At 37.5% G+C, this 12,391-nt stretch overlaps 2 protein-coding genes across 5 annotated transcripts in view; one reads left to right on the forward strand and one right to left on the reverse strand.

The window, feature by feature from the left end:
• Nucleotides 1-2,944, forward strand: part of LOC126481183 (L-seryl-tRNA(Sec) kinase) — a 43,727-nt gene extending 40,783 nt beyond the window's left edge. For both annotated transcript variants that reach the window (XM_050104769.1, XM_050104770.1), the window contains exon 4: nt 91-2,944. In XM_050104769.1, coding sequence (XP_049960726.1) covers nt 280-1,158 — 879 coding nt within the window. In that variant the 5' untranslated portion in view covers nt 91-279 and the 3' untranslated portion in view covers nt 1,159-2,944. The remainder of the gene's footprint in view (nt 1-90) is intronic.
• Nucleotides 2,945-4,562: 1,618 nt separating this feature from the next.
• LOC126481184 (ribokinase-like) overlaps nt 4,563-12,391 on the reverse strand; it is a 56,662-nt gene continuing 48,833 nt past the window's right edge. For all 3 annotated transcript variants that reach the window (XM_050104771.1, XM_050104772.1, XM_050104773.1), the window contains 2 exons: nt 6,936-7,154; nt 4,563-4,804 (listed from right to left, as the gene is read on the reverse strand). In XM_050104771.1, the coding sequence (XP_049960728.1) occupies nt 4,622-4,804; nt 6,936-7,154 (402 nt within the window). In that variant the 3' untranslated portion in view covers nt 4,563-4,621. The remainder of the gene's footprint in view (nt 4,805-6,935; nt 7,155-12,391) is intronic.

The raw sequence follows: 12,391 nt of genomic DNA on the forward strand, positions 1-12,391 counted from the left end.
ATCACTCTACATCTAATTTTCTATATCTTCAACAACCTCATTGAAGAAATAATTATATTAATAAAATGAAACTTTGATTTTACTTTTCAGGTAACAACCAGAAACCTACAGCAGTGGGCTTTGGCTGCTGCAAGCCAATTCCAATCTGAGAACTTCATCTTCAAAGCATTGCTTTCATGGCTAAAAAAATTCAAACTATGGCACAGAGTTCGGCAGAGGAAGATCACGCAGTATGTGAGTTTGAGGGAATGCGTGTCTGCGGAAGAAACGTTGGAAGCCATGAGAAAGTTTCAATTGCAGACAAGGGCAGTCATCCGGAATTTCGAAAAAAAATTTGTTATCAATACAGACCAGACAGGTTGCCAGTACCAGTCCACAAACAACAGAACTCTCGTCGAAAGAAATTCAAAGATCATATTTGTCAGAAAGCGCAATATGAATAAGGTGACGCACTCGTACACGGCACAATATATGATAACATTGTGTGGCGAATTATTGCCACACGTGTTTCTTTGTTTGCGAGAAGCCACGGGGCACTTTGGACCAAAGGTTCAGAACACCATTGACAAATTAATGAAAGATCTTCTGAATGTCGTCGTAATGAGTTCGAAATCCGGGAAACTTACCATGCAATTATATTGTTCATTTGTATCTAGCGTCATGCTTCCCTATGTGAAGAAAGAAAAATTCTTATTAATAATAGATTATTGGGGGGATCAGACTAATCCTGGTTTGTACGACGAAATTTTCACCGATGACGAAGGACTTGGAACACGTATGGTTAAAGTCGTACCTCCGAAATGCACGCCAATTTACCAACCGTGCGATGTTTATTTCTACAGGCAAGTTAAACATTTCATTGAGCATCTTCAAAATTGTTCTTATTTAATCGAAAGAGAAATTGCTACTTGTGAAGAAGCCATTAAAATACACTCGATACTGCATGAACAATTATCAGTGCCGATATTTAAGGAAATGCTGTGTTATGCGTGGTTTGCTTCCAAATTATCAGATGAAAGAGAGGTTTTTAAAAATTTTACCGAGGTTTGTTTTCCCATGGAAAACCTCAAAAGACCATGCGTATGTGGAGCATTTATTCAATGCAGCTGGTGCTGTTTAACTTTGTTTTCCATGTTTTTACGAAAAATACCATCCTGAAACTTGTACACGTAATGTTGAAAGCGATCATTAGTTGTACACCTTTCGAAAGCTGTCTGTGGCAGTCAAAACATGAAGGTAACATGTAGTTTCGGGCTCCTTCCAGGTATAACGGATTTCTCAAATCACGGACAAGCAAACATTTTCAGTATCAGTTTATGTTTATATTGTTTATATGGTGCGGAGACCTGGACATTGAGGAAGGAAGATGAAAGAAGTTTGGAGGCACTAGAGATGCGGTTATGGAGAAGACTGGAAAAAGTGAAATGGGAACACCGAGTAAGGAATGAAGAAGTATTAAGAAGGGTTGGAGAAGAAAGAGAAAACAGAACTAGATTGGACATTGTTTGAGGAGGGACTGTTTATTGAAGGAAGGAATATAAGGAATGGTAGAGGGGAAAAGGGGAAGAGGAAGATATCAAATGCTGGACAATATCAAAGGAGACAAATATTCAGAAATGAAAAGACTGGCTACGGACAGACAAAAGTGGAAGAGGCTTAACTCACGACAAGACCTACCGTAAGGCAGAATACCATAATACTACTACTACTACTACTTCTACTTCTACTTCTTATGCGTTTGGTCGTTTACTAGTCAGTAGTTATGAATATTATATTATTTGTGATAATAAAACTTTGTAGACTGTCAAATAACATTGTAAATTTATTACATGTATTTTTCCTGTTATATCGTTTGTAATATGACGAAGGACTTGGAACACGTATGGTTAAAGTCGTACCTCCGAAATGCACGCCAATTTACCAACCGTGCGATGTTTATTTCTACAGGCAAGTTAAACATTTCATTGAGCATCTTCAAAATTGTTCTTATTTAATCGAAAGAGAAATTGCTACTTGTGAAGAAGCCATTAAAATACACTCGATACTGCATGAACAATTATCAGTGCCGATATTTAAGGAAATGCTGTGTTATGCGTGGTTTGCTTCCAAATTATCAGATGAAAGAGAGGTTTTTAAAAATTTTACCGAGGTTTGTTTTCCCATGGAAAACCTCAAAAGACCATGCGTATGTGGAGCATTTATTCAATGCAGCTGGTGCTGTTTAACTTTGTTTTCCATGTTTTTACGAAAAATACCATCCTGAAACTTGTACATGTAATGTTGAAAGCGATCATTAGTTGTACACCTTTCGAAAGCTGTCTGTGGCAGTCAAAACATGAAGGTAACATGTAGTTTCGGGCTCCTTCCAGGTATAACGGATTTCTCAAATCACGGACAAGCAAACATTTTCAGTATCAGTTTATGTTTATATTGTTTATATGGTGCGGAGACCTGGACATTGAGGAAGGAAGATGAAAGAAGTTTGGAGGCACTAGAGATGCGGTTATGGAGAAGACTGGAAAAAGTGAAATGGGAACACCGAGTAAGGAATGAAGAAGTATTAAGAAGGGTTGGAGAAGAAAGAGAAAACAGAACTAGATTGGACATTGTTTGAGGAGGGACTGTTTATTGAAGGAAGGAATATAAGGAATGGTAGAGGGGAAAAGGGGAAGAGGAAGATATCAAATGCTGGACAATATCAAAGGAGACAAATATTCAGAAATGAAAAGACTGGCTACGGACAGACAAAAGTGGAAGAGGCTTAACTCACGACAAGACCTACCGTAAGGCAGAATACCATAATACTACTACTACTACTACTTCTACTTCTACTTCTTATGCGTTTGGTCGTTTACTAGTCAGTAGTTATGAATATTATATTATTTGTGATAATAAAACTTTGTAGACTGTCAAATAACATTGTAAATTTATTACATGTATTTTTCCTGTTATATCGTTTGTAATATAAATAGTAAAGAATATGACTGTGTTGGGGGGGGGGGGGGGGAGGTGACAAATGGGACTCGATCCAGTGACCAATGACCTACGATTAACCACTCAGCTGCCGCCACTTCGTGATAATAACGGCCACGCACAGGTACACATTTGATGACTGAAATTATCTTGCGATTTTCTCAATAACGGTTGAGAAGTACGCGCTACTGCTTACAGATTTTGTTGTCCTCATGGATTACTACAAGTGTACGAAGTTTGCAATAAATCTGCATTCCAATCGTCATGGCCACCCCTTGTAAGTCTAACCTGTCCCTAATCTAGTGGTTTGATTGGAAAGCCGTCAATTTCATATGCTGCCATAGATCTGGAATCTAAAAGCAAAAGGTGGTGTGCTACAGAAAAGAGTCCATAGATGTGGACAGACCGTTTTTTGTAAAATAGTACTACAAATTCATGAGAGGGGTAAATCTGACATGCTTCTGGGGTGGTATAGAAATAGAACTGACATATGATCTAAGAGGTGGTATATGAGACTGGTGGTGTTCTGGCATTGTGTCATTGGAGGGTTGTTTTTTTTTGGGGGGGGGGGGGGGGTGTTAGCAGTCATAAACAGTTGGCTATTGTACATACGTCATCAACAGCGACTGGGGAAAACCAGTGAGTACTCACTGATGCAATTTCAAGCTGATATATCAACAGATTCGACACAGAGTGGAAAATTTGATATGAAAAGGAAAGAGACACCAAGCATTGGAGAAGAATCTATGGAAAGGAAAGGTGCAACAATCAACAAATCTAACTGCTAATGTCAGATATGACAAATGGTCATTGGGCACAGTATGATGTCAAGCAAGCATGGTGCGAACTCTGCCCAAAAAGCTGTGCACATATCATCTGCAGAAAATATGGTGTACATTTGTGTACGATAGAAAAAAAGAACTGTTTTTACCACATGAAGTAATGTGCATTTATAGAAACTGTTGATGTCTTTATATCAGTTGACAGTTTTCACAGTGTAGGTAATTTTTGTTTTTAATTAACTTTTATTCCGTTTTTGTACCCAGTAATGTTAACAGTAAACACTTCACAAAATAAATGTTAACTTGTTTCAGATTTATAATATTTTCCATTTCTTGGGTTAGTGTTATGTTTCTCATTTCATTTGACTGTTGAGTCCCCACTGTTGGCGTGCACTGTATTAATACAGAAGATAGTGAATTTTAATATCTCAATTGCTGAATTCATAATATGGAAATGAAAGGTTGAACAGGTGCCAGCCAAAAATCACAGGATGAAAGCAAACTGGCAATATGCTAACATGGAAATCTTGCAGTTTGCTTGTGTGTTTCTTATTTGTTGTGAATTGCTCAATAAATATAGAAATTAACTGTATTATGAGACTCTGTCCTGCATACCATCTGATATTATTATTGTTGCACAATTTTACATTATGAAATTGTAACATGTGTTAGTATCATTTATCCCTTACAACTCAGCTATTGATATCACATTATCCAAAAGTTTTTATCCACTAAAGTTTTACTTCTGTTGGCTTCTAAGTACAGAAATTAACAAAGCACCCTGTGTTCAACTTAACAATACTGACAGTCTTCCAAAAGCAGTGTAATGAAATAATGCACCCAGTTCACAAATATTATGTACAATATCAGCAATTCATTAATATTTCAGGTGGTAGTTGATGTGCATAAGGGAAACTAGTCTGTGTTCCTTCTGCTCGTACACTGATGGATGCCACAGCACATGCCCTGCTGACCATCTCAGTTAACAACAACTTTGGGCAGCGTGCGAGGAAGAATGCCAGTGCACCCAAGAATGAATCTCCGGCACCCTATAACATAAAGACACATATTTATATTTTCTGTTGGCAACTGAATTTTTCTGACAGTAGTTTTTGGTGAGCTATTTGACAGATACCACCTGTACAGTTAAGATGATGGGACTCATGAATATGATGAAAACTGTGACACTCTCTTAGGAAAAGCTTTCCCAGCAAACGTCCAGACTAACAATGAGAAAAAAGTGATAACTAGTCGCATGGATTCCTTCAACTGCCATTCCCCTGCCTATTTGACCGATAATTTCTATTGATTCTGTTATAGACAACCTGCAAACCTCTTACAAGATAAGCATCTACTGTGAAGTTTAAGAGGTAGTTTGATTTTCTGTGTTTGAACTCGCAACCAATGTATTTGGTGAAAGAGGCAGTATTTTATTGTTTATTGTTAAATATTCTCATAACTCAAATGATTTTTTTTAAGCCGATACTCACATGCTGTCGCATCAACACTATTGAACAAGTTTGATTGTAACAAAATGAATTCAGCAGATTATTTTCCCAAATACAATAATAAATTACAATCTTGCACAGCTGTATTATTGCACAATGTAAGCAAACATTAGATAAATACCCTAAAACTTTCACAGTGTGTGCATTCCCCCCCCCCCCCCCCCCCCCCCACCCCTATTAGTAACAACTCACGTGCCCTACTCTGTCCATACAAAAAACCTAACGTAACAGACCTAAACACATTTATATTGAAGCAAATGACAGCACAAAAAAATTATTCACAGAAAATCTGTCTTGAAAAAATATTAAAAATTTATCATCTGTGGAATCTGGAATGGAGTTAGTGATTAGCAATAATTCAGTCACTCCAGCTGGTCCATTGAGTATGTGACTCATAGAATGATGAGGCAAAAAATTATGACTGTCTGCTTAAAAGCATGTTGATCCAACTTTGGAACACAATACAACAGCAATTCTGTATGGTATAAATTAGGCAAGTCCTTGGTAGGTTTCTGGAGATGTTTAAGCTCAGGTCATGCAAAAATTTTGGACCAATGGTTTCTGGGCACAGAGCTGGCACCTGTTGCATCCCAGATGTGTTCCACTGGGTTCGGATCAAGTGAATTTGGTGGCCAAGACACCAGTATGAGTTCTCTGTCACAATCCTCAAACCACTGTAAGATGATTCTGGCCAAGGGTGTGGGCAGTTACTCTGCTGGAAGACACCAATGCTATCACCATCGAGAAAGATATTGAGCTTAAAAGGATGCAGGCGGTACACAATAATATCTACATAGTCTGCAGCTGTCATGGTACCTTCATTTACTAACACACAACACACGGAACCCCCGAGTTAACATCCCCCCCCCCCCCCCCTACCCCAACTAGATTGCATCTTTGATGTGGTGCATGTTTCAAGCAGTAGTTCACCCGTACAATGATGTATCCGGAAACTACGATTGTCTAGGTGTAACAAAAAATGTGATTCATCAGACAAACTTCCATTGATTCACAGACCAATCTCAATGATCCTCCGCCCACTGCAATTGTTGACAATGTCAGATTAACATGGGAATGTGCAGGAGTTGTGTGCTGTGGAACGCCATGTTCAATAACATGCTGAACGGTGGCAGCCTACACTGATTTACATAGCAGACAGTGTTCAACTTCCCTGTTTTTTGGTGCGGCACAGATGCCCAACATCTTGTTATTTATTTATGGTTTCACCATCTTTCAACAAGTTTCCATAGATGCTCATGACAGCAGCTTGCAAACAACTGACCAGCTTTGAAATTTTTAAGATATCTGTCCCTAGATGCTGAGCCGCAACAATCCATCCTTGGTCTAACTTGCTTATGTCAATGGATTTCCCATGGCCTGTATCTTTGTTAGAATGATTCCCCATTCATTTCTGCTCGGCTCATGTACTTTCCTTATCCTGTCACATGCCTGCAACACCAACAGGTTGTATCCTATCTCTGCAATGAGCTGTACAACCAACATGCCTTTACATTTTAAATGCCCCCTTACTCTGTCATTTTGATTTCCTCAATTTAAGTGAAGAAAACAAAAATAAATTGAATAAGTGACCACCTCATGTTTAAAAACAGGTGCAGTGATGTATAACAAAACCAAATACTTGGAAAAATAGGAAGTAGTTGATAGAACTTACTGTTGAATCAACAACTGGTGCAGCACCAAAAGTACTCTTATGCTGTGGAACTGGTATATGGATTGCATCCTTTCCTCCAGCTTCTGCGACTACTGCTCCAAATTCACCCAGTGTCAGGACGATGGAACATCGACCAGATTTGGACCTCTGTTGCAGATCTTTTGCTACCAGAATTGCTTCACTGACGGATGATGCAGAATGGCCTGATATTGTTTCAGCCTACAGTTAACACAATGAATTTGCAATTAGATGCTGATATGATATGCTTCTAAAAGTGTTTCATTAGTGGTAGAATAATTCTCAGAGTAGTAGTGTATAGTAGAGAAATATGAAAATAAAAAGTGTATCGCTAAAACAAATATAGCAGTACAATCAAAACTTAATTGTTTGTAGAGAATGTTACAGGAATTGAGCTTCTTGTGGTAACTAAACAATAACTGCGTCACTGCATATGACATTTCCAAATACTCACCTGGACTATAAGTTTGATATTTGGTTCAACAAAGATCACAATACATATGTGCAATACACAAAAGAAATGTACCATCAAGACTTTTTTGATCTACAGTGAAACCCTTATTTTGCATTTTTGTGTGGGCCAGATTTAAAAAATGCAAAATTGAGGAAAATGGGTGAATTGAGAAAATGTGAACCCCCCCCCCCCCCCCAAAAAAAAAAAAAAGAGCAAAAACACATGTAATTGACATATATGATTAACAATTGCAGTCGTCTCCAATAATCTGTACAAAATCTGACTAAGTGAAGGAAATTAACTGTACAATACAATGTTTATACAATAATTTGTGGTAATAAATTTCATCAGTTCTTTCAAAATCACACATGAGCTTTTTCTTGCTGTTACACAACAAAAATTGAAATTGGCATCTGGGTACAAGATAATCCAGCTGTTTTCTGACATGCTACGACTAGAAATTATACATTCAAAACATGCGTTTTTGAGAGATCATCCTTTGTGCTCAGCCATAAAAAAGCAAAAAATTGGTGAACATATTGAACTAAACCAAAAGCATCACAGCAGCTATGTGGTTAAAACACAAGCATAAATGTGGACATCTGCTTAATGACATACTCTGTCACCACTGCTGTTACTGTTTAATGCTTTTCTTATGAGCCACACTTCATATGCTCACCGCTGTTAAAATGTTATTTTAGGCTTGATGAGACAAAGCAAGATGTGAAAAAATGAGTTTACTTCCACAGTTGACGTTACAAGCTTATTAGAATTGGCTCAGTGCATTTCTGTATACTATGTAAAACGTAAATTTGAAAGAAAGCTCCGGTGCTACAGTTTCGCTTCATGCCCTTTATCATTGCTGCCAGTCTTTACAATCCACAATGTGTGGTGCAAAGTATGAACATGAGTAAGGTATGTAGTTGTTGCAACTGTATCAAGTCCAATTTGAACACAAAAGTCTTTAAGATGTGCTATTGCAAAACACTTGTTCTATTTCCATGTGATGTGTCATAGCACATCATCTGCATGAAAAGTACTTTTTCAGCACTTCTCAAAATGCTTTCACCCCTACCTGCATTCCTGTCACTGCAGGGCCACTCCCTCTCTCCACATCGCTAGTAGGTGAGCCACTTTACATACGTTAGTGTGGTGTGGTGGCTGCAATGGATATCGGGTAAAGTCACCAGCCAATAAGAGTTCACTAGCTAGAAATGGGCAACATTTCCTCGATTATGACTGAGCATATTCTTTGAGTCTGTGTTTGAATTTAAAAGGTTGCACCGAGCTTGGATTACATCAGCATTTCCTCTTTCACAAAAGACCAAAATATTCCCTTAACTCCACCACCACCCGTGGTGCAAACCACCTGTCTTTTGTGCCACTTATAGCTCTTTCAGTAAAACCAATATCAACAGGAAGAAAATGGGACGTAAAATGGGGAATGTAAAAATCGAAGTTTGCAGTAATGATTATAAAAAATAATGTCATACCTATGTTGTTATGACTCTACGAAAAACATTAATTTTTGTAATTGGTGGTACTCCATTTTTCATTAACAATAAAATATGATTGCGGCTCATGTGAGAACATTAAAAGTACGACAAATTCAGAAGAGGGCAAGAATTTTTATATTTATCAACAAGCTTTTCCAAACACCAAGGGCAAAGAGCCATGAGGGAACGCAATACTACCACATTTATCACAATATAGCAATGAACAACAATCCTTACCACAACAGGCTCATTCTGTGTCAGCAGCTAAACACATGGGATAACTTGCAGACTGGCAACAATGATCACACTTGAGGTGGCAAAGACCCGAACATAGAATCTACCCCAATATTCACACAAACATCATTAAAGTTATGCTGGTGTTTGAGAAAGTCATTAAAAATATCTTACTTATCTTGTTGAATTCTGTTAGCTCATAATTTATTTTTTTAGGTGATTGTAATATATTGGTATCCCAGACTTTCATGCATGACATGAAAAACTGTCTCCTCACATTTAGTGTACATACATTTTTATGCATCAAGACAAGCATAGGGTAGACAAACTGCACAACAGCAGCATATTTTATCATAACCAAATCATTGGTACATGAGCCAAAGGACACTCCATCTTTTAGGTTGTGCAGTAATCAGGATTAACAAATGCCAATGTGCCAAAGGTGTACCATGAGTATCGTAACTCTAGGAAAATCTGCAATGGTGAAGGCAACTGCTGTGGTTAAGGCATATTAATGACAGTGATTGCCATTGACTACTGATTGTAATAGTGGACAAACGGGTCATAATGTGGCCAAACATTCATTACTTTTGTGCTGGATGGTGATAAAAAATCAGAGAGTAACTTTATCAAGAACCACCTCCTTGCATGGGATACAGAAACCAATACTCCACAGCACATCACATGACATTAGGACAGGTGCAGGAACATTGTCATTGGACATTCAAAGCAAGGGAAAAGATCTCCTGGACTGATGAGTTGCAATACACACAGACTACAGGATGTGAGTACTTTGAAACTCTCATAAGATGATGAACATCACTTTGCCAACAGTGCACTTTTCTGGCAGTTGTTAGAGAACAGTTCCATAACTGTTTTTTTGAAGCACAGACAACCACTGCTTAACCCTTTTGCTGCTGTGGATGTCCATACATTTCCTGCACTGCCGTTACCCAGGTGCTGTGGACATGGGTTTTCCTAGAGTGCATCCTGTGCCGCTGACGTCACTGCTGCAACAAGTTGCTTCCTTATCTCGGGGGAATAAAAAAGTTTCAAGTATTTATCATGCAACATATGTGCCTCATTGCCTCCTATCGTTTGCAAAACACCTCGTTTTGGTATCTTAAATAATTTATGAGATATGATGATGGTAATGTCAACATGATTTGTGATGCATGAGGACATGATTGGGTGTGTCACGTGTGACCAACTGTCACATATAAAGCCCAATGACTAGAGAATGAATTGAGGTATTGTTCTGCTCTCAATTTTAAATAAAATTTTGATATCTTATGTGCATTTCACTAACTGCAGTGTATGATGTAAAACCAACTAAACAAAACATTTACACAATGCTTTTTTACCTCTGCAAACTCTGTAAAATTTTGTGCAATATTTTACTTAATTGACTAGAGAATGAAATGAGGTATTGTTCTGCTCTCAATTTTAAATAAAATTTTGATATCTTATGTGCATTTCACTAACTGCAGTGTATGATCTAAAACCAACTAAACAAAACATTTACACAATGCTTTTTCACCTCTGCAAACTCTGTAAAATTTTGTGCAATATTTTACTTAATTTGGTGCAGCAAAGTTAAGTATGACAGGTAACAAAAAGAAATTCAGTTCTTTATTGAGCAAAGATATCAGACCAGAAGATTTGCAAAAAAACAAATTTTTTCAGTTAATATTTTCAAAAAATCGGATGATAAGTATTTCATATCAGCCAGAATGCTATAGCTCGGCACATGCACCAGCATTTGGTGAGCCATACAGCCACAGGAAAAGCTGCCCTCAGCACAGAATGCAAACATCACATCTGCAGCAGTGAAAGGGTTAATAATACTCAAATTCACCAGTTGTGGTGATGAAGTCATGCTATTTCATTTTCATCAAATCAATCTTTGAAACGATCTTCTCCATCACCTTTCATGGAAAATTTTATTGGCAATTCCACAGCTGATAAAGCATTTGTCTGTAAATAGACATTTTACAGTTATGTTGCCAAAACTAGAAGCAAGAATGAAAGATAGATAAATAAAGAAATAAAATAAAAACCCTGTAGTCATGGACCGTCTATTTCCAGAACAATATGGGCCATTTTTATTTTAGCAGATACAATACTGTACTCAGAACAGTGCCTCCATGACAAAATGGGTGTGATTGTTTAAAATGATTACGTATCACACTACCTTTCTTTCCGGTGTGGCTGCAGGAGCCAATGAACATTCATCCCCCCCTCTCATTACAGAACCTCCATCATGCTTTATTAGTTTCCTTTGCCTGATACCCATCTCATGTGGTGGTAATAGTATAAAAGTAGACTTACCAGACAGCTATTATGCTGTTGTTAGAGAGAGAGAGAGAGAGAGAGAGAGAGAGAGAGAGAGAATAACACCCAAAACAAAAATAAAAGAGAAACCACTGAAATCTAAAATACTTTGACTTTTAGTAGTGACATGTTCGTTACGAATTATCAGAGTAGTCAGTTTCTGTCACTTTTGCATCAGTTGTCATTCCCTTAGAGATAATAATCTTAGAAGCACAAGAATCAGCCAGACAAAAATTATTGCAAGAAAAAAATGTTGGTTTGGTATTTATCTTCTCCACAACTAGATTTATGTCAAAGATATAACATTTGTTATTGATTACAGTCATGTCTTGATGTTTGTGCACTCAAACAGTGTATCACCTTTTTACCTCTCAATAAACACGACACTGCACTGGTAATGCTGATGGTCACTCTCTAACATTTGTACTAAGCACTGTTTGCAACAATTTTTCTACTAAGAACCTCACTGTGTACTACTATATCATCTCCAACCAGCTTCAACAAGATACTAAGATGATGTACTAAATTATTTGTATGTACTGGTGATAGCTGCACATACAGCACCACTGATGATTGCCAATGACACAATTATACCATATTTATCCGATTATTTCCCAAATTCATCATTCAAAAAATATGGGGTCATCTTATATTTGCAGATTAAACTACTGTTGCTGAGGTCAACATTTTTACATTGTTTAACAGGTTAATATAGGGTCACCTTATATTTACAGATGAAGCTTTAGCTACTGAGGTTTTGTACAAATTTATTTTGAACAATTCCGAATGATAGGGGCGTATAAAACAATACTTGGTTTTACTTGCGTTCGAATAAACTTGAGATTTCTTGATATGCTGAAGTGCTTGATACAGTGTCGACCTTGTTTGAACAATCACGACACTTGAATCACAACACTAGC

The sequence above is a fragment of the Schistocerca serialis genome, chromosome 5, assembly GCF_023864345.2.
Source record: "Schistocerca serialis cubense isolate TAMUIC-IGC-003099 chromosome 5, iqSchSeri2.2, whole genome shotgun sequence".
Lineage (NCBI taxonomy): Eukaryota > Metazoa > Arthropoda > Insecta > Orthoptera > Acrididae > Schistocerca > Schistocerca serialis.